We start from the raw sequence: 26,851 nt of genomic DNA on the forward strand, positions 1-26,851 counted from the left end.
AGGTCTGGGACCAAGACCTACTGAGAAAGCTCTGCGGTTTCCTCCACAACACCAAGAGCTTTGATGCTGACCACTCCACCAGGACAAACCACAATCTGAGCGTCAACGTTGCTGCTCAGAGCACATATATGACTTTCGTAGCATGACAGGAAGAGCAGTGGCTGTGGAGACTGCCACCAGCTACAGACCCTCTTGCATCTATCCGGGTCCTGCAGGTCCACCTCGGGCTGGCCATGACCATGGGCAGGTTGGTGCTATCGAAACACCAAAACACCTAGAGCAAAGAGAGGCTGAAAAACCAGCTGGAAAGTGGAGGGCTCTGGAAAGCAGCCATGCCAAAAGGGAAGAACAAGGGATAAGGAGTCAGATGTCAGCTGGCAATGCCAAGTTTGGCTTGCCAAAGTGACAAAAGTACCCTTGAGAAAGGTCGGTAGGATTTCTCTGTGCTGGACTGGCACGTGCCTCAGGTTTGCATTCCCAAGAGAATGAAAAATCCCCAGGGTGGCATGCAACAGCCTCAGTGGCTGCTGGGGCTGGGAGAAACAGGGGTGATCCAAATAGAGGAATCCCCAGTTGAGCAGAAGACTTGGGGGTATGCAAAGGCTTAAGCGAGGGTGAAGAGGCACATCTGCAACAAATATTCAATGGTGGTTAGCATCAGAGCTGACAAGGAATTATTTAGCAGGCTTTAACTAGACGTAATTGGATAAAACTGTAAGGAAGCCCATTAGGAAAACACTGCCAGGGTGCTAAACCAGTTCTGGCTGTAGATTAGACTCCCAGAGGAACCTGTCCAAGTCCCCACCTCTCCCCTCCCCAGCACATGCTACTGCAAAAATACTAGAAAATGGGCAAAAAAGCCTTCCTGAGGGCAGGACAAGATGCAGTCACCGATGAAAGAGGTCTTCTCAGCCTCTGTGTTCTGAAGTCGATGTGCTACTATGAATGTGACAGTCACAGCTAGTGATTGCCTGGAGGGAAGCAGCTCCAAGCCTTGGGAGGGGACCACCAAGCACGCTGCCCACCAGAGCAGGGACCAGCAAACAGGAACCAGCAAACAGGAACCCAGGTTCAACTCAACTGTGGGTTGACCTGAGAAGGTCAGCCTTCTTGGGTTGACCAAGAAGGACATTTTTCTACACAGCTTCTGGAAATTGAAACAGTGCTATATTTGGCTAATGCACAATTAGTATTTCCTCTAACTCACTGCCTCTTTCAGTCTCTTTCTTTCTTTTCCCTGCAAGATAGATATCTAAAAAATTAATCAAACAGCTAAATTTGAAGAAAGGGGGAAATGCAAGAAGGCAAAAATAACCTTCTGTGCACATGACGTGCTGCTGCCTGCGAACCTCAAAACTGACAGATGATGCATTTATAATTTATTAAAAATTCGCTGGATTTTTGTCTTTGGAAAGGGGGAGGAAGGAAAAAAAAGAGAACCTACTAAAAAGGAAGGAGAGAATAGCACGGCTGCATTTAAAAACAAGTTAAACCAGATTGTGTGTCTTGATTTTCAAAGCAGCTCATGAATAATTCAGACTTCCAGGGCCCTCCACACAGACTCAGGGTCTGTCTTGCTTCTTGACTTCCCCCACCCTTCCTTCCTCAGAACTGAGGCAAAAAGAAAAAAGGAGCCAACAAAAGTGAAAAAAAAGAAAACAAACAAAAAAAAAGAACCTTCTTTGTTTTCAGTAGAATTTTAAATCATGGCCAAATTTCTGGTGCCAGTTTTACTGGAATACCAGAGCTGACATCAAAGGTTTTCACTTGGTGAAAAGTAAAAGCAAAATCTGGCACCTTGCACCTTCCTGGAAAGTCACCAATCCTTTATTAAAGATCTTTAGAAGCCAGGACAACATGAAATTACAATTCAGAGGGTCAGAACCACGGATGTAAAGATTCATTAGGAAGGATGCTTTCTGACCAGAGCTTCCTGGCACCACGTGGCAAATCAAAGCAGAGAAAGTCCCCATCCCCACAACGCCTCCTTAGTCGTAACTGGAGAAGTACAAATCCAGCTCCATGCTGCAATAGCTCAAAAACACTTTAAGCATACAGGAATCTGCAGCACTTACAGCGAAAATCCACCCAAATGGCCCCGAAACATTGCCTGTGATCGCCCTTTTGCTACAGTTGATGGAGTAGGACTTTAAGGCGCTGGGTAGCTGAAATAACAAACAAACAAGAGTTTGATGGAAGTAACTGTCTCACAGCCTTAATTATCAATAGTAGCAAGCCTCAGAGAATTAATTCCATCGCTTACTAATACTCGACTTCGATTTCAGCCTACGCAAGTGTATTTGGTCAATAGAAATACCGAGACAAGCACGAAAATTAAACAAACAACTTCATTCTGTCAGAATTACTTGGAGCAAGTTATCAAAGTAATCGATGGCACGTAATAACTGTAAGACAAGTGGTCAATACGTTATAGCAGTCAAAAGCAAAGGATGACTCTAGCAGGGAGTGATCAATGGCACCTCAGGCATGCCAAAGCACTTGGTGATGAAGCGATGTCCATCATGAAGTCATCAGCGGACTCTGGTATGGTTCAGGAGGGTGCCGCATCGCACTCTGCAATGGGCACCGAGACAAGCAAGGCTTTCTCTTCCCTATAAAAACCCCAGGATCCTCTCTGTCCACTGCAGGGAAGGAGGCACATGGAGTTCAAAGAGGAGACCTAATGCCTCCATGAATTGACTGGTGTTGGCACATCCATCCTGAGGGCCATGCATGGGGCTGCCAGTCAATCCTGGTCTATCAGAGATCCCCAATCCCTCCCTCCAGTGGGAAGAAGCCCTCCCCCCGGCACAGCGACTGCCATGGCAATACCATGTCCTCCCACCAGTGGTTCCGGCAGCTGCTGACACGCGTCGCGGCATAACTTCCACTTCAGCACATCATTTGTTCCAGAGCAGCCCAACCTCTACTTTTCATCCGATACTTGAAATCACTTGCTTTTAAATACAGCCTGTCATTTTTAGATGACTAGAAGTGTCAAAAACATTTGAGATCTAAATGAAATTTTTTCCTTTTCAGGATGAGAAAAACGTCTCTTTGGCCTTAAGTTTTCCTGTATTTTTACTTTTAGACTCACTGACAGTTTTGCTTTTGGTTTATCCTGAAATCGCTAACTCCTGGCTTTTTTTTTTTTCATAAATAACCAAAAAACCAAAACACTTATTTACTCAGCTCTACTGAGCCCTGCCCACCTGCATAGCCCCCAAATTCAGGCTCCAGAGACGTGGCACTGACAACACCAACATAACCCAGGCATGGGGAGCAGAATAGATCCCACCACTGGCTCTGTCTCCATTTCCAGCTTCAGCCTCTCAAATGAAAGCAGCGATGCCCATGCCCGGATGCTGCTCACCTTGAAACGGAGCAGTTTGTGTTCAGAGCGCAGCAACTGTGGTCACTGTCTTTTATTAAATTCCCAGCTCTCCCCCCTCCCCATCCCCCATTGTGACAGGGACAGGCAAAAAGATCACCACGCCACAGACAGATATCTGAGGAACGAGCTTTTATCTCTGGGTGAATGTGTTGCAGAAGTGGAGCTAATTAACTGGGGCTCTGTTTTTGAAAAAGGTTAATATTTTATCACGTCTTCTGTCTTGAAGAATAATTAGCCCTGGCAGTACTAGATCTGCCATTTCCCAAGGGACTGAGCAAGAGACTGGAAGCTGGAGAGAGACATGCAGTATTGATGGATAGACAGCATCTCAACTCTGGGCTAACAGTACATCTAACCAGCAGTTACTTCTCAACACAAACTAACCTGCTGTAGAATATTAACAGAGGCAAAACCCTGCTCCAAAGGCTGTACGTATTCTGCTCATCCCATTCTATGCCCTCAGGTACAGAGGATAGAATCATAGAATCGTTTTGGTTGGAAAGGACCTTTAAGATCATCGAGTCCAACCGTTAACCTAGCACTGGCAAGTCCACCACTAAACCATATCCGTAAGCAAATGCTTTAAGCCAAAATGCTTTAACCAAAGGGTGCTTTAAACCAAGGCACTGCACCTCAGCCAAGAGCTTCACAGCTCCAGCACCGGAGCACCAGTCCAAACTCCCTCTCCCCAGGCACCGTCACCGGTGCCAGCTCTGGGGCCATCTCCTCCCTCGTTGCTCCAATACCCGGGTCTGCACAACAAGAGGGAAACCCCAAGGGCTTCCCCAACTCTTCCATCCCAACAACAAACCTGTTCTCAGGGGGGGCAACTGACCACTGAAGCAAATTCCCACAGGAATTGTGGACAAGGAGGTCTCCACAGTGCTTGCACAGCAGTTCTCATCGGGGGGTACAGCACGCAACACCTCCCCACGAGGCTGCTAAGAACAGGGCTGGGATGCAAGCAGAGTAAATGGAGAAATTGGAAGAGGATAAGGGAAGAGTAATTTCAGATCGACCGAGAACTATTTTGTGCATGTGTTTTTCTTGGCAAAATGCAATGGACGGGTGGGTGGGGAATTTCCAAAACGAAATCAAAACTGTCTCACGGGCAAACAAAACCAAAATAACTTAGGTGAAAGAAATCTATCACTTGGATAGGGGGGAGAAACTGTCTTCAGCTTTTCTTCTCTCTGAAACAGCATTTTTTGGCAATCGAAACATCAGTCCAAACAAAATAAAGGTGTTCTCCTCCAGGGAAGAGACAGCTAGGGTGGAGGCTGTGCCTGCTCCTGAGTGAGCTCCTTGGGAGGATGCGTGTCCCATGCGGATGCTCTTTCTACCCAGCGAGGCACTGTGGGGTTGCGAGAAGGGACAACTTGGAGAAACAAAACATAGCACGTAAGAAATCTAATGTTACACTATGGTGTTTGCTGGAACAGTCCAGAGTCACCCTCACTGCCAGGAGCCAGGCTCCAGGGCACCGAGGTCCTACGGGCTCTCGCAGTAGCCATGCTGCCGATCCCCTTTGCCCTGCAGACACCTTCTAGCTGAGAACACAGCTCAGGAATCATTTCTGCTCACTGCGCAGACAAGTGCCATAACTCACACTCCTAGCACAGCTCTTTCAGATATAACTAGCGTTGCCCTCCAGAAAAAAAGTGAGTAACACAGCCACTTAACTGACACATCCTCCTGCATTCAAAACACCCGCCTGTACATTTCCATCAGCTCCTCATACAGTCTGGCTCACTCCTCAGTTCCTTCCCAAAAGTCGCCCTCATCCTTCTCACTCAAGAAAAAGGAGGGGGAGGAATAGGACTGCAAATCCACTGCTGCAGAATAAGCACCGTCACATTTGCCATTTCCCTATAGCATCCATGATCAAGATGTAACCAAGCCTCCTCCTGGAGAAACACCAGCCTCTCACTGCCCTTGCCCCAGCATCCCTTCCCAGTACCATTTTCTATTAAAGCCCCTCACCCTGCCTTTCTCTATGCAGCCCTCGAGAGATAAAACTGCAGCATCTTATTGCGCTTCAGATCCTGCCCCACTTGGTGGTCGCAAACATCCAGCATCAGAGCCTGTGACTCCAGGGCACAGTTCACAACCTGGGATCAGTTGAGCAGTGGTTCAAAAACTATGACTGACTTTTCTCAAGCCTTATGAAAGAGAAAAGTTCAGTAGTTCAGTTCTAGCTTGAAGCGAGGAGTCGGGGTCACTTATTTTTTTCCAATTTTTTCCTCAATGTTCTCTGAGCGGAGGTCTGGACAGATCGCAGCCCTGCAGTCCAGGCAGTATTTAGCAAGCACCTTCCTCCCTTCCATGAGGAAAGGCAAAGCAGATGGTCACAGTCAGTCCTCCAGTGAGTTCAGGCATTGTAGTGGGAAACACTTCAAATTATGGGTCCTGTTCTCTCAGAGAAATGTAGGTAAACTAATAACCTCTCTACTGGAAGAAGTGAAGTGGTTTTGGATTTACACAAACGTGAAGGAAAAAATTGTGGAGTTCTGTGTGCACAGCATATACTGAAATACCAGGGACCGAGAAGCGCATGGAAACATAGGGAAAAGATAGGGTGCTGCCCACAGCCCAGCCATTAAGGCTTTCTCCTTTGCTGATGTGGGCTGTAAGACAGCTCTGGCCAGCTCACATGAGGAGACTGTGTCTTTATGGCAGTGTTGGATGGATGCAGTGCTAAGGCCACCACATCTTGAACTGGATGCACTGCAAAGGATACACCGTGGAAAGCAGGGCATGAAAACAGCTGCAGAGCCCGAGCAGCACGGAAAGCTGATACTAAAATGCTATGGGGATTGCACTGGAGTCTAAGCAACCTCACCACCAGCAAAGCCTTGCAATGTCAAGCCAGAAGCGATACATGAGTGCAGTAGTTATGTGCATTGCTCTTAGGTGATGGACCCAAAAAAGAGGAGATAAGAGAACTCCCCTCACTGCTGTCCCACCCAAAACGACCTGAGGCCACCAAACACATCAACGTCACCCAAGCAGCAGCACAGACTCTTGCTTGTTAACCACATGGACGAAGGCCTCCAGTCACCTCAGCAGTCTTCCATCAGGGCGACCACACAGCAGCACACGGACCTGAAACACAGATTTGCTATGGATGTAACGATCAATCCTGGAAAAGATGGCAGGCAGCACGGACGGGAGGCTTTAGCAAGCGTGCTTCGACATGCACCTACCCCTCCGTTCATTTAAATGCACTCGCTACGAGTGACTGGAGAATCAGGCCCATAGTGTCTGCAATATAGGAAAGATAAGGGTAATGCAAGTGCTGCAAGGACGATTATTACAGAAACTTCAAAGCTTGTTACACAAACACAGGCAGCTGGGGGAGAAGTACTACAAATTACGTGCGCTGCAATCAAGGCTTGTAAATTATGTCAGCTCCCACAAAACGCTGGGCCAAGCCTGAGAAGCAGAAGCCCCAGAGGGCTCAGTGGTTCCTGCAACGAGAGAAAAACCTGGTCTGATTTCACAGCTGACCCTGTTTCAAACAGGAGGCAGGATCAGAGTCCTCCTGTGGTGTCTTCCAACCTGAATTATTCTATGATTTTATGAGATGCCCGTTTCTGATTAACAGCTGTCTTGCTTTCCTTGCTTAAGTGCCAACAATTGCAAATCTCAGTACTCCTTGTTCTGTGCACTACCTGAAAATAATCTCTCTGAGTTTTGATCACATATCTATTCCTCAAATCTCCTTGGAGTTTCAAGTTCAAATTCACCCAGAAGACCAAGTACAAAATGCCACTATGTGTGGTGGGCACTCCAGATGGACTGAGTCTACGAAGTGCAGAACTCAACTCTTTTGAGTGAAAGACTCAGATTTTGGCCCACCTATAGTCATAGGTGGGTCAGATTTAGCCAACAGGCATGCAAAAGCCAGTGTTGGCCCAGGAGCAATGGGTAATAAACTGGCCATCGCAATCACGAGATGCTGCTATATCTGTCTGACAGGGGCTGGGAGGCCAAAAGAACTAGTGCGTGGTAATCTGGGGGACACAGTGCACACCCTTACTCAAACTACACCTCACCCTTAAGTCTTTGGCCAGGTGTGACCTTCCCAGTTTGCATCCCCGAAACTGAACTTTGGGCTTCACGCTTCAGGTCATTCAAGAGCCTCAGCTCTCCAGCAACACATAGGTCCAAACTGCGAGTGACAGCAGGTATAAACTCTATCACAAAGCTACAGGTAATAGGTTTTGATAAAAGGAGCTCCATATTGTGTCTTTTGTTAGCAGACAGCAAATTTTCCCAGTTAGGGGAACTGACTCTGCTTGTAACCAGCCTGTATAGCAAAGGTCTGACTTCCTGGAGGGCTGAAGAGCTTGAAAACAGGGTAACTATGATGAGAAGAGTTAACAACAGTTCCCTAAAAATAAAATAAATCCCAGCATCTGACAATCCCCACTTACATAGCTGGTACAGCTGGATCTCAAATGGTTGATCAGTGGCTGGCGAGCTGGCTGCCCAAAGGCATCTTTTTCACTGACTTTCAGCTGCTGAACTGCATTAAGAGAAGCTACAAAACATATTAAGACACTTTCCCTGACATAACCAACCTGTGCTAGCTATTTCACCACTGACAAAGGGTTACCAGGTTGCACAGGAGAAGAGGCACGAGCAATTCTCTCTTAAGACATTGCCCAGCCTGTGAAAATTTCAAACTTAGGCCACAAAAGCCAGTTGATGGATGGTAGAAACAAAACCTCGGCCACATCAGGCAGTTCCAGCTTATCCCCAAGACACACGCCAACCCCTGCCATACTTGATGGACTGATCTTCATCCCAAGAGATCGCAGCCTAAGGACGTGATGGAAAAACACAGTGTCGAGTGCCAACCTCTTGGGGTCTGGTGTCCAAGAGACGAAAGAAACCATGCTGTTTCCTAACGGAGATATTTTCGTCTCAAATGTGTTTTCCACCATTCACTTGTGTAACTGCCTGCTAGCAGGGTCATGCTGTGCTCTTGCCTGTCATTAGAAATAAGGAGACCAAGACCAAAGGCAGAGGGATCTCAGATCTTCTCTTATCCAGCTAATGCAGCCTCAGAGTATGCTCTGCAGGCAAGAGATCCCGGGACAGCCCTCACGCATACAGGACTTTGCCCAAATGTGATAAATCTTATTTTGTAATAAAATCACAAATGCCCTGGCTCTGCCCAGAGAACAGTGTAACAGCTGGAATAACAGATCAAGGGACAGAAAAAACTCTTTGGGATATTGCTGGCAGTCACACAGCAGCTAATAACGAACCCCCAAAGCAAGAAGAGACCCGTACCCCCTTGCATCCAGCCACCTCCAGCCCACACAAGGTGCTGCCAGCCCTGTCTCCCCAGGGTACCACGCACTTCTCATGAAGGAGCACCCAGCCCACACAAGAAGGTGCAGGACAGAGCACAGCCAGCAGCACGCACACGTGGCCACAGAGGACACCTCCTCCAGCTTTCACCAATGCTGAGTCTGGAGATGTGGCAGCATTTGAGCACTCCCTCTCCCCCACCCTCCTCACCAGGGTGCCTCCTTCACATCTTAGACTGTACAGTTCCATTCATCCTCATGGACAGAGGTCCATCCATCCCCACCACACTCAAGGCACCTCTGCTCAGACATGCCCCAATCCTTGCTGTCCCACCACCCCTCTGCCCTGAGCAGATGCACCCGGCAGCACCAGGCGCAGGGAGACCACGTGCACACACACCTGTATCCGCACCACTTCTTGTCCTGGTCTACAACACAGCATATCCAGAGTCAGCAACTCGCAAGACACTGCCTGAATAAGCAAATTTTAAAAATAACAGAATCCCTCAGGACTTAGTCTGCATTACGCAGGAAACTGGATTAGCTCAGCTACAATCCAGAGGCCACAGTGAGAAATGTATGGAGTCAGCAAAGGGAAAGGCAACAGTGGACCAGGCAAACCTCTAGGTTCGGTTCCACTCTCAACTGTTCGAGGTCCATCCAGGTAACATCCCAGCCAACTTTCCCTCAAATTCAAAGGGGGTTTGGCCACCTGCTAGGTACCTACCTGCTTCTGCAGGTCTAATGTTCAGGTACCACTGAGGACATCAGAGCAGAACCCCACTTCTGCCCTGCCTGTGGAATAAGATGGGTTTTTCCACCTATGTTGTTCTCTAGACATTAAGCTCCTGCTTTAGAGACTCTCAAGAAACCAGGCAAGAAAGATAAGATGTCTAAATCCCTATGTGGGGTACGAAATGCATTTCTAGCTGCTGAGACCCAGTATTCACCTCGAGTCATCTCAGAGTGGTTTTGGTCTAGCGGGCAATGAAGTTGAAGGAAGACAAGGCAATGTGAGAAGTCCAAGGGGATCATAAACATGCTAAGCCGAAGGCAATGCTGTCAAAATCTACTTTTCTCCTCTTCGACTCTTCACTTCCAAGAAGATATTACAATATTCTCAGTGCACTTGACTGCTTGCCACTTCTGAGATGCAATCATCTACTCAGCCAAAAATGAAGCCACTTCGAAACCTGCATGCAATGCAGCTGCCCTCACTCCATCTGCACATGGACATCTACACGCGCTTTCACGTGCCGCACGCCAAACGCATTCACACGGGACACGAGGACATGTGGGAAGTGTGCAGAGGCAGAGATGCACGTTCAGCCGCACGTGCCCGTGTACACAGGTACCACACCTGGTAGAGGTAGGACCACCCTCAGAACAGTGTGTTCCTCCTGGTCATCCCCACGCACAGCACAGTCAGGTACTTTCAACTACCCCAACTAGAGCTGCTCCAACGTAATGCTGAACGTGCAGCCTCTGCACCCTTGGGATGCACGCTGCAATTAATGGGTCAAAATAATACTGCAGCATGTACTGCTTCAGGGCTGAAATCCTGACTTTTCTGGACCTTAAGAACTCAAGACAGCAGCTCTCTGCCCCTGGGGAACGTCATAGGCATCACCTCTTCCCATCCCTCCATGAACTGTCCCTACGAGCAGAGCCACCAGCCCTGGGCAGCTCTCCCACCCAACGGACACTCTCCAGCTGGCACCGCACTGCGCTTGGAGTGAGGAAACCTGGAGAAAGTCTTACAGTGTCTGTAGTTCCCTGCAAAGGGAACAGGACAGACTACAGGGGCAGAGCTTTTCTAGGGGGCACAAGCTGGCGTGAGCAGGCCACCGGGCTGCCAGGATGCTCTCAACTTCAGCAGATGATGCAATGCCTGATCTTCATATCTGCCAGTATCCATCCCTGCCAGCCCCACGTTTCAATCACAGCTTGATTTTAGCAGCTGTTTTCTCTCTCTCAGACATGCACATATGCACACAAATGCACCCCCTCCAGCAGCTGTAAAATTCAAGCTTAGCTGGGTAGGTAGGGCCTCTTGTAAAGCACTTGGGACGCAGGGATGGAGGGAGGGAGCTTCAAAAATTCAGAAGATTATTGCCTTATGCCAGGATTTGAGAGGGCTCCATCCCTGGCCTCTTCACTCTACCAGCTCTTGAGACAGCACTACTAAACTCGTATCGGCGCTGTGGAGGAGAAAAAGCAAGACAAACAGAGGAAAACAGGCAGCTGGGGATGCCTGAGGTTTGCTCACGTGATTTGCCATAGCTAGAGAAGTCTGCTGGAGGCTCTTACCTCTCCTCCAGCCACTACCCTCTCATCTACTCTCTTCATCCCCAATTTCAGCTCTCTGCTTCGCCACCGCCAGCAAGCACAAACCGCAGCTCGGGTTGGTGCTGGCCACAACCTGTGGTCCCAGCCTAGCCTGGCAGCCACAACAGCATCTGCACAACTATTAAACCTAACAGAGCGTTTGGGAGGCGGAGGTCAGCCTAAGCAGCATATGGAGCAACCGTGTGGTGAATTCCAGCCTCCCCGAGAGCTGTCTGCCACAGATGGAAAAAGCCCAGGAGCCATCACGACAAAATCTTCTGGCTGGGGGTGACGCATCCTCCCTGTCGGCTTTCCAAGCCGCTGAGCAATACTGGAAACCCCAGCTCCTCTCCCCATGTGTGCGCACCCGGCACTGACTCACTCGCTGCCGTTTTGGTCCTGTGGTTTGCTGGTGGGAGTTGCAGAAGGTGGGATGTGGTGATGAGGTAATCCCAATGGCATGTGGCTACCATGGCGAAGGGGGACTAGCAACCCACTCCGGCATGAGCTGGCTGTGCATGATGTTGACGTGCCACCTAGATCCAGGTCCAGCCTGCTGCTGTGGTCATGAGGATTTTTTAACCTTGACTCTTGGTGGGGATATGATATACCACCACAGGACTGTAAGTGGTCCTCTCCCAGAGAAAGACATCCCTTCAGGTGGTCCAAGGGCTGAGTCAACGTGCAACCAGGAACACAACACCAGGGAAATGAAGGCAGGTCAGCAGGAGCAATGCTGTCGCTGTGAGATCTTCCAGGCTGAGGGACATGACGCAGTCCACAGAAGCCATGGCATTTCCCTGTCTGAAATCACCCACAAACCAACCACGAGGTTGCAGCCCTGTGCTGGCCAGAGGCAGGCAAGGAGGCACCATGGTTTCTCCAGCTCCGATTCCTCGGAGCACTGCGATTCCTCTCCATCTGAAACCATTCCACCAGCTTCAATTTAAAAACACAATCAATCCAGCAAACATTGCTAAGCAACTGTCTGTCAGTGCCATATCTCACCCTGCTGAAAGTATTTGCCCTCTCCATGACCTTCTGGCAAGGCGCTTGCTGCTCAGCCCTTGCCAGATTTTGTATATTCAGCTATTGTTGGCAAGTCCAGATGCTTGGCTAGATTAGCAAAGACAACTCCAGGAAATCTTCTGCAACCATCCTGGTGAAATATACCCCACAGAGGGGTTGTAAGAAGCAGCACTCCTACATCCTGGGCACTAGGATCAGGACTGTGATGTGCTGGTCTCTGGGCATTACTGTGGTCTGCAGGTCTGTGAGTCTTCGTACTGCCATGCATCATACAGAGGGAATAAGAGATGGAGAACAAACATGCTGAAAACCTGGTCAGAGAGCAGAGCAAGCTGCTTCAGGCAACATGTGGCCGAGATGCTGAAGGAGAGCCTGCTCACCCATGGGGACCTGCTCAAGAGGTGGGTAAGACCCTCTCCAAAGTCTCCTGCCCCTCATGCAAACTTTCTTCGAGAACAGTGGATGGGCAGGAGCACCTCGGCATGGCTCCCGCCACAGTGGTGCCCCTTGGTGTGGGGCCTGTGCTAGGATGCACCTTCCCCCAAGGACAGCTGGAGCAGAACTGAGGTCCAACTCTGGCTTCACTATCTATCATATAAGAAAACCTGAGCACTTCCAGTCTGGCTCACACAAAGCAGCCTAAGCCAGGTTTGCCACCAAAACCAAGTCTCTAAGCACAGCCTCCAGCAGGTCACGCAGCATGAGCCCTGGGGGTTTCCCCATCTCTCTGCTAGCCCAGCCTGCAGTACTCTGCTCTCCCCTTCACAAGAGGGACCTCTCCTAGTCAACCCCATACTGAACTCTCTTTACGTGTTCTTCTTGCACAGCCACCAGCAATTTCTCCCTGCTGCTAGAGTGGGCCATGCTCCTCCACGCTTTCCCACCCAGCTCCGCTGGGCAATTCAGGACCAGCTCCCAGGTTGCACAGTAGTGCCAGAGCATCACCTGTGGCAGCTCCCTGGACACCTGCACCATGAGCAAGGACTTCATTCCAGAGAGGGCTTTGCAATCTCTGCACCCTCCTCTCCCCCTCGGCTAACATGCCAGACCCTTCTCCCTCCTCATCTCACCCATCAGCGCCTGCCTCCCCCAGATCTCCCAGCAGCCCCATTTCCTCCATGGCCTCTCTAATGCTCGGCTAATGGTGCATCATCCGCAGCATTGTTCAGACATATTCAATAAATCAGAATCCAATTACCGGGTTAAGGAAATTGGAAGCAAATGCAATTAGCCCCAGCCCCTCCCACATGCTATGCCCTCGCTTCCTCCTTAATGAGAACTTTTCTTTCGCAGGAGCACTCAGCACCGCACCCGACCGCCCAGGAACAAGGTGGCTGCCACTGCGCAGCGGGGGTACGGCGAGGGGCCAGCCGAGTCGATCTTCCCTTTTAATAGGGCAGCTGGTTAATAGCCCTGGCATTAATTCTCTCCAGGAATAGCACGCTCGCTCTCTGCTCAGCTATAACAGGCGTCCATCAGGGCTGACAGCTCCTCTCCGGAGAAAGAAGCACCTGGTCCTTACTATGAAAAGGAGCTAAAAGAATAAATAAACAAATAAGCACATTGCTTGCTATAGGGCTGGAGAACTGGTGCTGTTTCAGCATTTCATCCTAAAAGTGTTGCATTTGGACTGGAACAGGGGAAATTCGGAATCGGGTCAGATGCCAGGAGTTGAGTCGCTCTGAGCTGGGAGCAAGGTGCAGCCTGGGCAGCAAGGTGCCATGGCTGGGTCCAGCACAGAGCTCCCACCAGTGCAGGACTTCCCCCAAAGGGCTCCCAGGAGAAGGCAGTAGAGGACGGCTGCTGCCAGCGGGCTGGGATGTAATGTCAGGCACAGCTCCTCGGGAAGAGCTTGTACCAGCTGTGGGCTGGAGACTGCCGCCCAGGGCCAGGCATATGCTGTGCCCTCGGAGGACAAGGAGGAAAACTGCATTTAGGGAACCTTGGGGGTATTTCCTGCACCAGAGGGACACTCCAGCATCCCTCTCTCCAGCAGAGTAACAATTAACCCCACTGACCATCAACAATCTGCAGCTGCGAAGGGCAGCTCTTCCCTGGTGAGTTTGGAGTGGCGACTGGAGGGAGGCTACAGCCACATTCACAGCAAGTGAGGGTGCACCAAAACTCCCACCCGGCCCTTCTCATGCTGACAGAACCAAGGGAGTGTGGGTTCCGCAAGGCAACCCCCACTGCAATCCTCCCTGCCTCTCCGAAGAGGTCCTTTGGGTGCCAAAGGATATTTTTGACACCGATGGTGCTGGAGCAGCTAGTAACCCAACAAGTTCTTACCTTCCTCTCCCCCTCACTCACCAATAGTCCGTTATTCTCCACATTAACTCCTCCCTCTGCAGAGTAAAATAAGTGCTCTACAGTTATTTTATCCCCCTTGCACCACCTCATTGCAACCTCTGCAGAGCAAGAGTTCCCAGCACCAGTGAAGACTTCGCCCGTCGTGGAGATGCACTCTCTCACACCCATTACTTTTCTGAAGGGAAAAAAAAAGAAAGGCTTTTCCTTTCTTTCCCTGTGGTCCTGGAATAATTTATACAGGTTTTAATTAATAGGTTTAGGACTGCCAGACGTGCCAAGAAATCAACTAAAGTGAAAGATTCAATCCTAAATATACAACCCAGGCAGAATCAATCCCAAGTGAACCCACTGGGCGTGAGTGAAGGGCCCAGACCCACCTAGCATCCCAAAACCACGGCCCTGAAGAGGAATGGGACTATACACCCATACAGTGAAGTTTCATGAGGAAGATCAGAAGAAACCAGGGGGGAGGCAGAACCTGTGATGGCGGGTGTCGCGGACGGCGCGGTCACTGGGGATCCTCTCGCTCTCCCGCTGGTTAAAGGCATGGAGCCGGTACGGGTCCTCTCCGCCCTTCCACTTCCGGGCGCTCAGGTACCTCCGCTCTTCAAACTGATCCCAAAGGTCGTCCCAGTCCACGTCCGAGCCCTGTGCGCACAAAGTCAGCCCCATTAGAGAGAGGAGAGACCGGTGGACATCTGACCCCGCTCCGGAGGTCCCCTCAAGCCCCGCCGGAGGTCGGTCGGCCCCGCGGCATGGGCAAGCACCACAAGAGCAGGCTAACAAGGAGCCTCTTTAGGTATTCAGGTTTTGTTTTTTTCCTAGGTCTTGAAACAGCATGTCCAAGAGAACCTGCCAATTTGAATTTAAAATGACTAATTTGAAACCAAATTCAGGTCTCTGGTGGATCCCCCTCTCAAACAGCATGGTCTCAAGAAACATAAAAGCACAAAGGTCTTGTTAGGGTTTTAATTTCTCTCCAGCCAAAAAACAAAGGTATTTACACCATATGCCCCCTCGCCTCTGTAACCCTTCAGGCAGGAAAGGGTCATCAGACAGGAGCAGTTTCATCAAGCACAATCCCACGTTTCCACAGCTGTACCCTGGCCCCAGGGCTGGCTTCAGCAACAGGACCCTGGAAGAAAGGAGCCATCATACTCTCATCCCAATTTCGGTCCATCATTGCCACAAGAAGTCTCCCACTGAGGACTTCAGCCCCACCACAGGGAGAAAAGCAGGCAAGCATGTGCCCATGTGGTCCCTGTCCCCCCAAAAAGGATGGAGGATCTGCATTCCGGGGTTACTCAACAGCTCCGACAGCCGTCAGGGGGTTTAAGCATCCCTTGGTGGCTTGGTGCCATGAGGGGGTTTAAGCATCCCTCAGCAGCATGATGCTGTCAGGGGGCTGAAGCATTCCTCGACGCCTGAGCCAGCAAGCACAATGCAGCGCCGATAAGATCTCATCGTTACAGCAGCACAACTTCTTTGATCTCAGCCTACATGTAACATGGAGAGACGCAAAGATTTACAGACATCTCAGCCCTAAAGAAAATTGTGATCTTATCCAATAATTGATCTTTTCTTCTTCTTTTCTTCTTTTTTTTCCTCCCCTCCTCAGTTCACACCATCTCAAAGCCGATTTTGCCTCCTAATAGCGCAAAATGAAGCTTTTGAAATGGGCGATTTTTATCCCGTAATTGATTTTACTTGCATCCGGCAGTGTGGTTCTCTAGTCACATGAAGGGGAGGAGGGAGCACTGGCTCCTGCAACTGAACCATGGCAGGACCAAGCTGGGCGCCTCCAGCCACATGATGCCCCACACCACCCTGGGGCACAGCAACACGAGTATCCCCAAAAAGCCAAGAGGGATGCAGGGGTTTCCAGATACAGGATCATATTCATCCTCCCCCGGTGTGACCCTATGGCCTTCTCAGGAGCTCCTCCAGCACTTAGCCCAGTGCAGAGAAGATCAAAAGACACCTCCGAGCCCCCAGCCATACTGGCAGAAAGTTATTCAGGACCAGCAGAAAGTTATTCAAGGCTGGGAGAAAGCTATGAAACCAGTAAGGTCACTGCAGGAGGTTTACGAGGAGGATGTACGTAACCTGCCTGTGGGCTTTCGGGAGGACCAACTTACACAAGGTGATAAATATTGTTTATGTTTTTTCTAAGGCATCTTGCGAAACATGATTTACTGCTGCAGTAAAGGATCAGGGAAAAGGGAGACGATTGCACTGCAAAGCCACCGACAGCCTGACGTTTATAAGATTTCATGATGACCCCGGGAGGCCTGGCACCGTTAAAACAACTGCCACGGAGTTGCAGTCCTTAAATTTTAATGCTGTGAAGGAAAGTAAAAGTTAGCTTTATCAAACTTAATAAGAAGAGAAATGGCTTTTAAAAGCAGCCACATAGCACTTTAGGCTGTTGGATGTATGTGTGTATATATATATATTTTTTTTTTTTTAAATGTCAGTTAAATCCAATAGTTTTGGACCAGATGGAAGGGGAGCAGCCGGGCAAGCATCCAACGGCTCGAGCAGGAAGGCTGGCAGGTTCCCACGAGCAGCCGTGGCTCCAGGAAAACTGGAGCTTCTGCACATGCTGCAAGGGCAGCGAGGCTCTGGCCAGGGCAGCAGAAGCAGCGGGTCGGCACGCAGGAGGGTCCTGGCAAGTGCTTTGAGGTCTGGGATGGCATTTCCCCAGCATCCATATAACCCAGCATCCATCTAACCCTACTACCGTCCTGTTACTGGGGGGTCCCAGTGATAAACGGATACACGGACAAATACCAGCGCCTTATCCCATGGCATTTGCTTCTCATCCTGCCCTGGATATACCTTGCTTCCAAGGGTTGCATTCTTGTTTCACACCGCAGTGAATAACTAATACCCTCATGAAATCTCCACCTGAAAGACATCAGCCCATCTTGATTCACACAGGCTCTGCTTTTTGGATCGAGGAAAGCTATCAGTAGGATGGTTTCTAAATATCAGGTAGCTAAATACACATCTGAGATTAAGAGCAAATAGATGCCAAATAGAGATTAAAGAGTTATTTTAACCACTACCTGGCCACAAAACAAGCCCAGGGACTGGACTAACTTTCTCACCCAGAAGTGGATACTCGAGTTCAGTCATTTGCTTTCAATCCACATCTCCTGTCCAAATCTTCTGGGTGTTCCCCAGCTTCCCATCCCAAGTTTCCCCACAAGGGTAACCAAAATTGGAGCAGGATGCTCGGACACACACGCACACTGACTTCTGCAAAAATACACCTGCGCAAAGCGGCGAGGGAAAGGGAGGCAGTGGCCTCGGATGAAAAGCTCCCAGCTACGCAAGTGGTGGGAGGCAGGAGACCACCCTCACCTGCACGCAGGGACACACCTGTTTCTCAGCATCTGATCAGGGATGGGGAAAGCAAGTTAAAGCATAAGGAGAAATCCCCTTCGCTCACCCAGAGACAGCGCATCAGTTACGGGTTACTGGGTAAGCTCTTCATTATAATATTTCCACCATGTATTATCACCTCTTCCTCACACCAGAATTCTGTCTTGGGAGTTATTTAACTGATGTGCAGAAATCTAAATTTAATTTATTATGATCTAACTCACTTTAGAAGCCAAATTACCCTGCACTAGAAAAGGATCAAGTCAATACTCCACTTGCCTTTCTATTTATCTTCTACAGGGCTCCTCTCTCCAAGTCTCATATTCATTTTCTCTCATGTACTAGTAATAAATTTTCATTTTTTTTCTTGGAATTAGGTAATTTCTCTTTCAACATTGCAGTCTAATGGCTGGTATTAATTATAGGGAACACAGTCAATGCTTAAAAGAGTTTGAGAGACTCAATGAGTCTGCAGGAAAGAGAGGAAAAAAATATCCAAGGGGTAGCCGGCCGCTCTGGGCAAACAAGTGCCACCCTTCCGACATCGCATTGGGGTGTCCCCGGGGGTGTCAATGAGAGGGACCCCCCCAGGCAAGGAGACATGGGCAAAACTCATTGCAGAGAGGAGCTCCTGTCTCACACCAGCGCTCAGCCAAGAGCAGGGCTCGCTGAGAGCCTTCTCCTTCGCCAGCCTGCTAAAAGCACCCCCCGAAAACCACCCGCCGCCTCGCTAGCAAAGGGTAAACCCCCAGAGCAAGCATGGAGGCAGCTTTTCACAGCAACTGTACATTAAAGATCGAAAGCCTCTCAGTGCAGAGATGTAATTCGTCATCTGCCTCTTAAATCACGGCTCAGAAACAAAAAAAAAGGGAAAAAATAATATTTAAAAAAAAAAGGAGTGGTGCTGCAGGGGGAGAGCGGGTCATTAGCAGCAAAAGTACAATTTTCTGGCAACTGCTAATGCCTTGTTTATGTGGATTTCTACGAATATGACATTTTAATGGCATAACAATTGTGTGATTACAGTGCAGCAGGGATCGCTGGAGTGGGAAGGAGGAACGAGTGACCCAGCCAGCTGCTGCCGCGGGCCCGCCGCATCCCCATGGGATGCTCTGCCCAATCCTGCCTGCACCCGCCAGCAGCCCGGCACCCCTCGCCAACATGGGAGGCCAGAGCAGGCTGGACCCTGGGCAGTGGCCCTGGGCCGCAGTGAGGCAGCACCTTGGCCGCGGTGAGGCAGCCCTCCAGGGAAAGGGCATTTCGGGTGAAAAACCTGGCCCAAGCGGAGCCAGCAGTGACTGGGAACGGGCAGGTCGTGCTGGTACCCAGGGCCAGCCTCTAGATGCCCAGGAAGGAAAGGAGTGGGCGGCGTGAGCCAAAACCAGACTCTGATTCACTTTCTTCTTTCATTATGCTGTTTTAAAATAGAGAACTTAAGCCTTTGCTAAAATAAAAGCCTTTTTCCTTTTGGGGCTGCTGAGCGTTGCTATTAGACTGAGGTGAATCAGGCCGGCACTGTGCGCATCCTTTCAGGAGGCATCAAACCCAAGCCAGCCCGGTGGGTGGGCAGAGCTGACGGGGTTTGCCCAGGAGCCCCAGTCTTTGGCCAGGCAAAGGGGTTTTGCCTGTGCAGGTGCAACAATGACCCCAAGGGGGTCTGGGAGCAGCCAAATTTGCCTCTACCTCTGCCTGCAAATGGCTGGAGCACATGTGCGTGTTCGGCACAGCTCGGGGGCACCGGAGGCAAAGGGCAATCTTCCAGCAGGAATTGCAACCAGGCATTATATAAATGAGATTTAAACGTCTCGCTGAAGCGCGGGGCCCCTGCAAGCAGGAGGTTCAATTATAGAGCTGTTACCGGCCCAGGCGCTAATGCCATCTGAAAGGATTATAATACTTCAAACAGGGTAGGGCTCATCCCTCCTCGTCCCCCAGTGCCAGCACATGCACTAAAAGGGACAGCAGTCCCAGAGGGGAAGGAAGCCAGGCAGCACCACACTACCTTCATCCTCTTCCCTGTCTCCCCAAACAGCCCAGATGGAAGACTGAGGTACGAGATCCTTCAGTCAAGCTTTGGTGTAGTTTTCCTGATGCCAGAGCCCTGCGGCTTGGCTTAGACCCACGTGCACAGTGCTGCACAACCCAATGGCCTCATCCCCAAGGTACAAGGTGGAGACAGACCACCATGGCCACGCTCTTTGCCCCATCCAAAGAGTGTGTGGTGGTGCCAAAATCAGGCTGTGGCTCTCTGGAGAGCAGGCTTCGTACCCATCCTGCAGCACGCCCTCCAGTGCCCTCCAGCATGGATCCTGGAAGGGTCACATCCCACACCTCCTTTCTCTTATCACCCTTCCCCAAACTGCACAGCCCTCAAGCCAATCAAGCACTTAAATACAAACTCAAGCAACTCCAGACATTTGGAGGAGCCCACAGAAATCTCTGTTTAAATGCTTGAAGTTAAGTACTTGCTTAAGTGCTTCATTGGCTCCGTGACGTCTTCTCCAGCTTTGTGCAGACGATGCATCGGAAACAGAGGTAGCTCTGGGCCCCAGCTACCATCCACCCTTACTTAGCCTTCTGTCCCGTAGGGATTTTAGCTCCAGTTCCTTTATTTGAGAGCTGTGAAGCTCCCTTCCTCTTGCACTGGTACCTGGGCACAACATGTAGATGCACATTGGTGGCACCTCCTGCAGGACCCCGCAGGGATGCACAGCAGACCCATGTCTGCCAGGATCCCACCTTGCCCCAAGGAGGGCCGGCATCTTCCACTGCTTGGAGATGATTTGCTGCCTCTCAAGGGAGACTTGCAGATCTGAGTCTGCTCTAACCCCTCTTGCCAGGGGAAGAAAGAACAACAAAAAAAATGAATAAAATATTAATATGGATACCTAATTAAAGCAAAGCACTTCTCCAGCAAAGCCTGTCCTGCAGCTGGGGTCCCCGGAGAAGCTCTGAGCATTCACCATTAAGCTTCTCGCTGCCAATGACCTTTCCCTGCTTGTGCACATCCACAGGCATGCCGCTCCATCTTCAAAGGACAGAGCATTGCCTCCTCCTCTGCTAGCTCAGCAGGGAACATGAGTCCCTGAGGACCTTCCAGCAAGCATCCCACTTTCTCACTCGGCCCTGGGGCCAAGGCCATGCTATCACCACCTTTGCTGCCCTCCCTGCCCACTGCCCCATTTCCCTTACCCATCTCTCTCCAAACCACCACGCACCCTCTAACACCCACTCCTGGTGGGGAAGTGTCTGGATCACTCTGTGTTGCACACACGCATTTACGCAATTAAGACACCTACTGCATCAGGCAACAGGACTGACAAAGGCTGGAACGTGGCCACAGAGGAAGACTTGACCTTCAAGAACCGGAAGAAGACTTGACCTTCAGGAACTACGGCTGCGACCACTGCCTGGATGGAAACATCCCTATTCAGGCTCTGGAGCAGGCTCTCCAGTGTCTTCCTCTGATTGTCCCCAAGGTCAACTAGCATCAGCACAGGCTGTTGGCCACTGATTAAGTGCAAGGAGCCATCCCAGGGCTAGGGCAGCTGGGACATCGTTAAGTCGATCACAACTAGAAGCAGGTCTTTGTGCATCTTCTTGTCTATATCTGTGGTAAACAATATACAGGGTCCAAAACACCCTCCAGAGGTTTAAATCTGCTGAAGTCTCCAGCCAAACACAACAGCACGAAAAGCTGCCAGAGAATTATTGATGCTTTTTCCAGTAAGGGCATCACAAAGCTTTAATTTTAAAACGGATGGCCAGGGCAGCCACCAAAATGGGGAATTTATTTGCAAATCAGGAGCAGGGGACTCCAAGTTGCAAGGAAGGAAAGACGACAGATTCATTGCTTTGATGAAAGGCCAAATTTTGTTTGCAGGGCTTCCCTTAGGAGAAAGCAAGTCAGCTCAGGGTTCACACCATGCTTATCAGCAAGCACTCACCACACCAGCAGCGGTGCCAGGTTAAAATATAACCCTCACCTCCCATAGGCAGCCTGGGCCTGAGCTTCACACGTGGATGATGCTCCTATCCACTGGCTGTAGCATCAGACCACCGTCCTGCTTTCGCAGGGAGAGAAGGAATGCACGCTGCCAGCCAGCATCGCACGCCCCAGCCAGATGCCAAGGAATCCCTGTCATGATCCCCGTCATCTCCAACACCGAATCATAGAATCACAGAATCGTTTTGGTTGGAAAGGACCTTTAAGATCATTGAGTCCAACCATCAACCTAGCACTACCAAGTCCAGCACTGCCAACTCCACCACTAAACCATGTCCCTAAGTACCACATCTCCATGTCTTTTAAACACCTCCAGTGATGGTGACTCCACCACTTCCCTGGGCAGCCTGTCCCAATGTTTGAGGAACCTCCTGCCTCCCTGTGACGATGGAGAAGAGCACAGGATCCAGGCCACTGACCTCTAGAAACAACATGCAGCGACAAAATTCCTTGTGTTCCCACTTGAAAAGATGCTCTTCCTTCTTGGACCCCCAAAATCAGGTGCAGGCATGCAGCCCTACAGAAGCGCCTCACTGTGTAAAAACACAGACTTTAATTCACTAAAATAATAAATTAGCCCATAGGATAGCCTGACACATGAAGACAAATCCTGTATAATTAAAAAGGAAAGGAAGCCGATTATATCCTCCTGGAGAATATTGCTGCCTGCTTCTGTTTTATTTATACGTTACACTGTATAATGAGCTGAATATTTAGGAGGTCAGCACAAAACAAGCTGCTGACTGAAGAAAAGAGAAGACCCAGCTCTCTCTGTGCCAGGAGCCAAGCAGGAGGATGGAGAGGATTTTTGGTCATCTTCTCCTCTTCTTGCCCGCAGCTCCCCTGAGATGCTGTGGGACTGCTCAGATCAACTGCTCACACTTAACTGATGGTGCTCGGGCTGCATCGGTCTTCCCAAGCCTCCGTCAAAAAAGGTCTGGGCACCCCCATAACCCTCCAAGAAAGGATTAGTGAGGTCAGCCCGAGCCCGTTGGCACCTGCGAACTCTTCTAATGGGTCTGCAAACAGTAATTCTGGACAGCAAACAAGACCAAATAGGTTTTAAGAGTCTACAAGAGAGTCTCTGCTTCCACTGAGAATTTTTTTTTTTTTTTTAAGATTCCAGGTTTTAAAAAAAAAAAAAAAGTGGAAAACCGCTGGTCTGGCAGCAGCTCTGCTCCCTGGTGAGCCCCCCGTGTTGATGGCAATAGTCTCCCACTGGTGCCCTCACTGCTGCTCCCACCAGCTGTGGGACACCCGCAGCCCCTGGGTCCTCCCAACCTCCACCAACGCCAGCTCCTCCGAGTGCCTTTGCCCCCTGCCAGAGGGGTTCCCCTCAGCACCCACCTCCAGGCTCGCCAGGGCGTCGGGAGATGGCACAGAGCGTCTCTGTGGCCATTGTGCCACGTTAGCCGGAGCAGCACGGGCAGCCCCACCACGGCCCACTGCCACCGCTCAGTGCCACTGCCCGCCGTCAGCACAGCGTGGGCGAGCCCGAGAGCTGCTCCCCTGAAGGTCAGCAGCAATTACACAGGGCACTAATTGGGAAAGAAAGGAAGGCAGCATCCCGTGTCCCCCCACACCAGCCAGGTTCAGCTCATCCCCAGGATCATCAGAGGTCAAACGCATTTGGGAAGAGCCCAGACCCACGGCGGGTGCATAGAGTGGCGAAAGGGAGCTCCTGCCTGGACAGACGGTGTTTTGTTTTCCCCCTGTGCCTTTTCAGGACTGACATGAGCTGCTTCCCAGCCATGAAGGTCAAACCAGCCTTCCCAGGCTCCAGCAGGAGCAGCAGATTATTTAGTACTTAGGAGCCCATAGCTGCACGCGGTCTCCAGCTGAGCTTTGCTCATCCTTCTGCGTAAAAAGCCAAAGCTCCAACCAAACCACAGAGCTTGAGCATCTCGGAGGTCAGAGAAGGTCTCCCCCTTCCCCACGGAGCCAGAGGACAGCCTGGGATGGGGCACATTGGGTGAAAGGGAGGGGGAAAGGGGAGCAGGGAGGGAAGGGTAAAAGAGCCAGCAGCCGGAGTCCTGCTCTGAACCCAGCCCTTTAAAAAGCAGGCGGCTAATTCGAACCGCACCTCCTGAGCAAGGAAGGGATCGTGCTGTTAATGCGCTCACCATCCTCGACCCGACACGGCCTCTTCGCAGCAGCAAAGCCAGGGGTAATCCATCTGGTAATTGCTTCCATGGGGATCTTTACACAGCTTTAGAAATTAATGCTACTATCCTTCCCCAAGCAGCCGCCCTTCCAAACCGAGCGGCAGCGAGGGGTGACAGCTAAGAGCAGCATATCAACATGAAGGGAAAAGTGCCTCTAAGGGAAAGCTCTCAGCCTCTATTTTGCCTTGGTTTATTCTAACCAGGGGGGGGGAGCAGAGATCAGCAAAACAGATATTGAAGCGAAATAAAATAATTGCAAATACACAAGGCAGTTACTTGCATGGCTTTAGCTGTCTTCAGGAAGGCACCTGCTTGCCTTTCCCCCTCCCTCTGTCAGCTAACTGCTTTTGAGGAGCAGGGCTTTACCAAGTGGGCCACCAAGGCACAACCTGCCCCAAGGAAGGAGCTCAGCAAGGACAAGAAATGCCATCAGTCAAAACTCCCTGCTCCTGCAACTGATTTCCAGCTCTGGAAAAGCCCCGGCCTCAGCCCCAGCCTCAGTTTCCCTGCTCCTATAATTAACTCACAAGGCTCCTGCTTCGTGGGAGGCCCCTGGGGAGCATCCCCCTGCACCGAGCAGCTCCAGCACAAGGGCTTTTTTTCTCTCCCCATCTCTCACTCTTTGCAGAGTGGGAAGAGCGGAGGAAAACCCTTGCTGGTGCCTAACCGAAATGCCCCAAGCCCTCTCGGAGAGCTTTCCTGGTGGATGCCCACCGTGCAGCGGTGTGCTGCAGGCCAGCCAGCCCAAACCATGCCAAGCAGCCAACCCTGGGACTGGCACAGGAAATCTCAGTCAGAGCACGACCTCTGCAACACATTTAAAAGCACCACCAGAGAATACGTGGGCTGCCCTCTCCTGCATCGAGAGGATGAAGGAGCCAGGGTGGGTTTTCTGCAGCTGGCAGGAGCGGTGCGGGCTGTGGGGTACCGACCCGTGGGGGCACCCTGCGAACCCTCAGTGCACAGCCGGAGCACAGGACCCACCAGGGCCTGCCTGTCAGATGCCATCCCACCAACAAAAAGCGACAGGGCTTCAATGTGACACGCCTCCTCACCTCACACACACATTTTGCAGAGGCAGGTGCTTTCATAACCCAGAGCTCGTCCTCAACACACAGGTGGAGGGAGATGAAGCTCAGGTCATGGCAACGATGCTCCAGGGCGCGTGTACTACCCAGCTGCCAGCCCATCCTCCCCCCAACTCTCCTCGAGGTGAAATTAGATATAAAACATTTGTGACAGCAAGAATTGATCTAAACCTTTGATCCTCAGGTACCTGCTGCTGGACCGTCTGCGAGATCCTGGGCCTGGGAGCAACACGACTGACAGCACCGGAGATACAGCAGCATAATTTAGAGCGTATGTGTCAGCCCAACCTTCTCCCATCTCGGCTCAGTAATAGGGATAAAAAAACTACAACCCTGGCTAGTGAGAAATGCACCGTAGCAAGGTATGGTGAGTTAGAAAAAAAATACGTCTGTTGAGAAAGGACTGTGGATCCCTGCCGGCCGCAAGGACAGGTGTTGCGGGAGCCTCAAGAAAGGTGCTGTGCCTTGGGATGACGTGGGCTTAGCTGGGGATGGGGACACCAGAGGCAGGGCATGGCTGGTGTGACCTGGCCAGGCACATCACAGGCAGATCTCCAGGGCAAACCCTGAGTAGCGCTGTGGCCAGGCATGGGAGCAGGGGCATGGGACACAGCAGGTCCACACAGCAGGGACAGCCTGAGGACAACACAGAGTTGGCAGCAGGAGCCAAAGCTCGCATTCAGGCCAGAGCAGTATTTTAGGGTGTATTTGCCCCAAAAATCATCCCCACAGAGAGAGAAGAGACAGTGCTGGGGGGAAAAAAAAAAAGCCACAGCTTCATCTGGAGCAAAGACTCCTGCCACTGCAAAAGCCACCTGCTTCCCTTGAGGGACAGGCTTAAGCAGCATTGTCCTTCCCAAAAAGAGAAGCAGGCAAACGAGCATGGAGATGCACACCCCACCACCCCCTCCTGCTGTGCTCACACAAAGGCACAAGCACAGCTCCCCACATTACTAGGAAGATCAGAGATGCAAAAGGAAAACAGAAGGAGGGTGGGGGGGAAACAAAACCAAAGCTGGAACTGGGCTTGTAGCAAATGACAACAGCAACATCAGTGCTCAACATAGCCATGGTTTTATCAGAGGAGGAGGAAGAGCAACCCGCTCTGGGATGTGGCGACCCACCAGCTCCACACCAGCAACTCAGTCCATGAGCACCTCAAACCCATCATAAGGAAACTAGGCAGACACAAGGTTTGCAAGGTCTCCATTGCCCTGTAACGCTGCCGCCCCTTCTCTCCCCTCCCTCGGCTTCACAGCACACGTAACGGAAAGGCAAACACACCAACTCAGGGAGGGGAGCAAAGCTTGAGTTTCCTCAGTGGCATCCCCAAGCCTGATATCTCTGGCCTGCCACGCTTAACGCCAGCTGCAGAAGAACAGACAAATGGGGACTCAGAGGCTTTCTGGCCACCGCTCCGCAATAGATGCAAACCACACCAGAGGTCTAGCCTCCCTCCATAATTAGGAGGATGGCTGCATTACCAGCAATGGCCCATCACTGGAGCTCTCACACCCGGGAGGACACTGGTTCAAAAAGCACTGCTACGTCACAGCCCGGAGACACAGCACCAGCCTTCCCTTCCCCCTTTCCCTAACACATTGGCAACATCTGATCAATATTTCTGCACATCTCTAGAAGACAAAAAAAAAAAAAAACACCTGAAAAATAACCCACTCAAAAATAACAAACAAGCCCACTGCTAAGTCACCTGATGCAGCAAACTCAAAACACCTCCTGAGAGCATGGAGGTCTGGATGGAAACCAGCAACCAGGCACCGAGCTTCGTTATTATCAGAAAAAAAAAAAAATCTGCG

General features: G+C 50.8%; 1 protein-coding gene across 3 annotated transcripts in view; it reads right to left on the reverse strand.

The window, feature by feature from the left end:
* GALNT14 (polypeptide N-acetylgalactosaminyltransferase 14) overlaps positions 1-26,851 on the reverse strand; it is a 109,776-nt gene that overhangs the window by 53,378 nt on the left and 29,547 nt on the right. For all 3 annotated transcript variants that reach the window (XM_068407318.1, XM_068407328.1, XM_068407339.1), the window contains exon 2: positions 14,864-15,033. In XM_068407318.1, coding sequence (XP_068263419.1) covers positions 14,864-15,033 — 170 coding nt within the window. The remainder of the gene's footprint in view (positions 1-14,863; positions 15,034-26,851) is intronic.

Source organism: Nyctibius grandis, chromosome 1 (assembly GCF_013368605.1).
Source record: "Nyctibius grandis isolate bNycGra1 chromosome 1, bNycGra1.pri, whole genome shotgun sequence".
NCBI classification, from domain to species: Eukaryota; Metazoa; Chordata; class Aves; order Nyctibiiformes; family Nyctibiidae; genus Nyctibius; species Nyctibius grandis.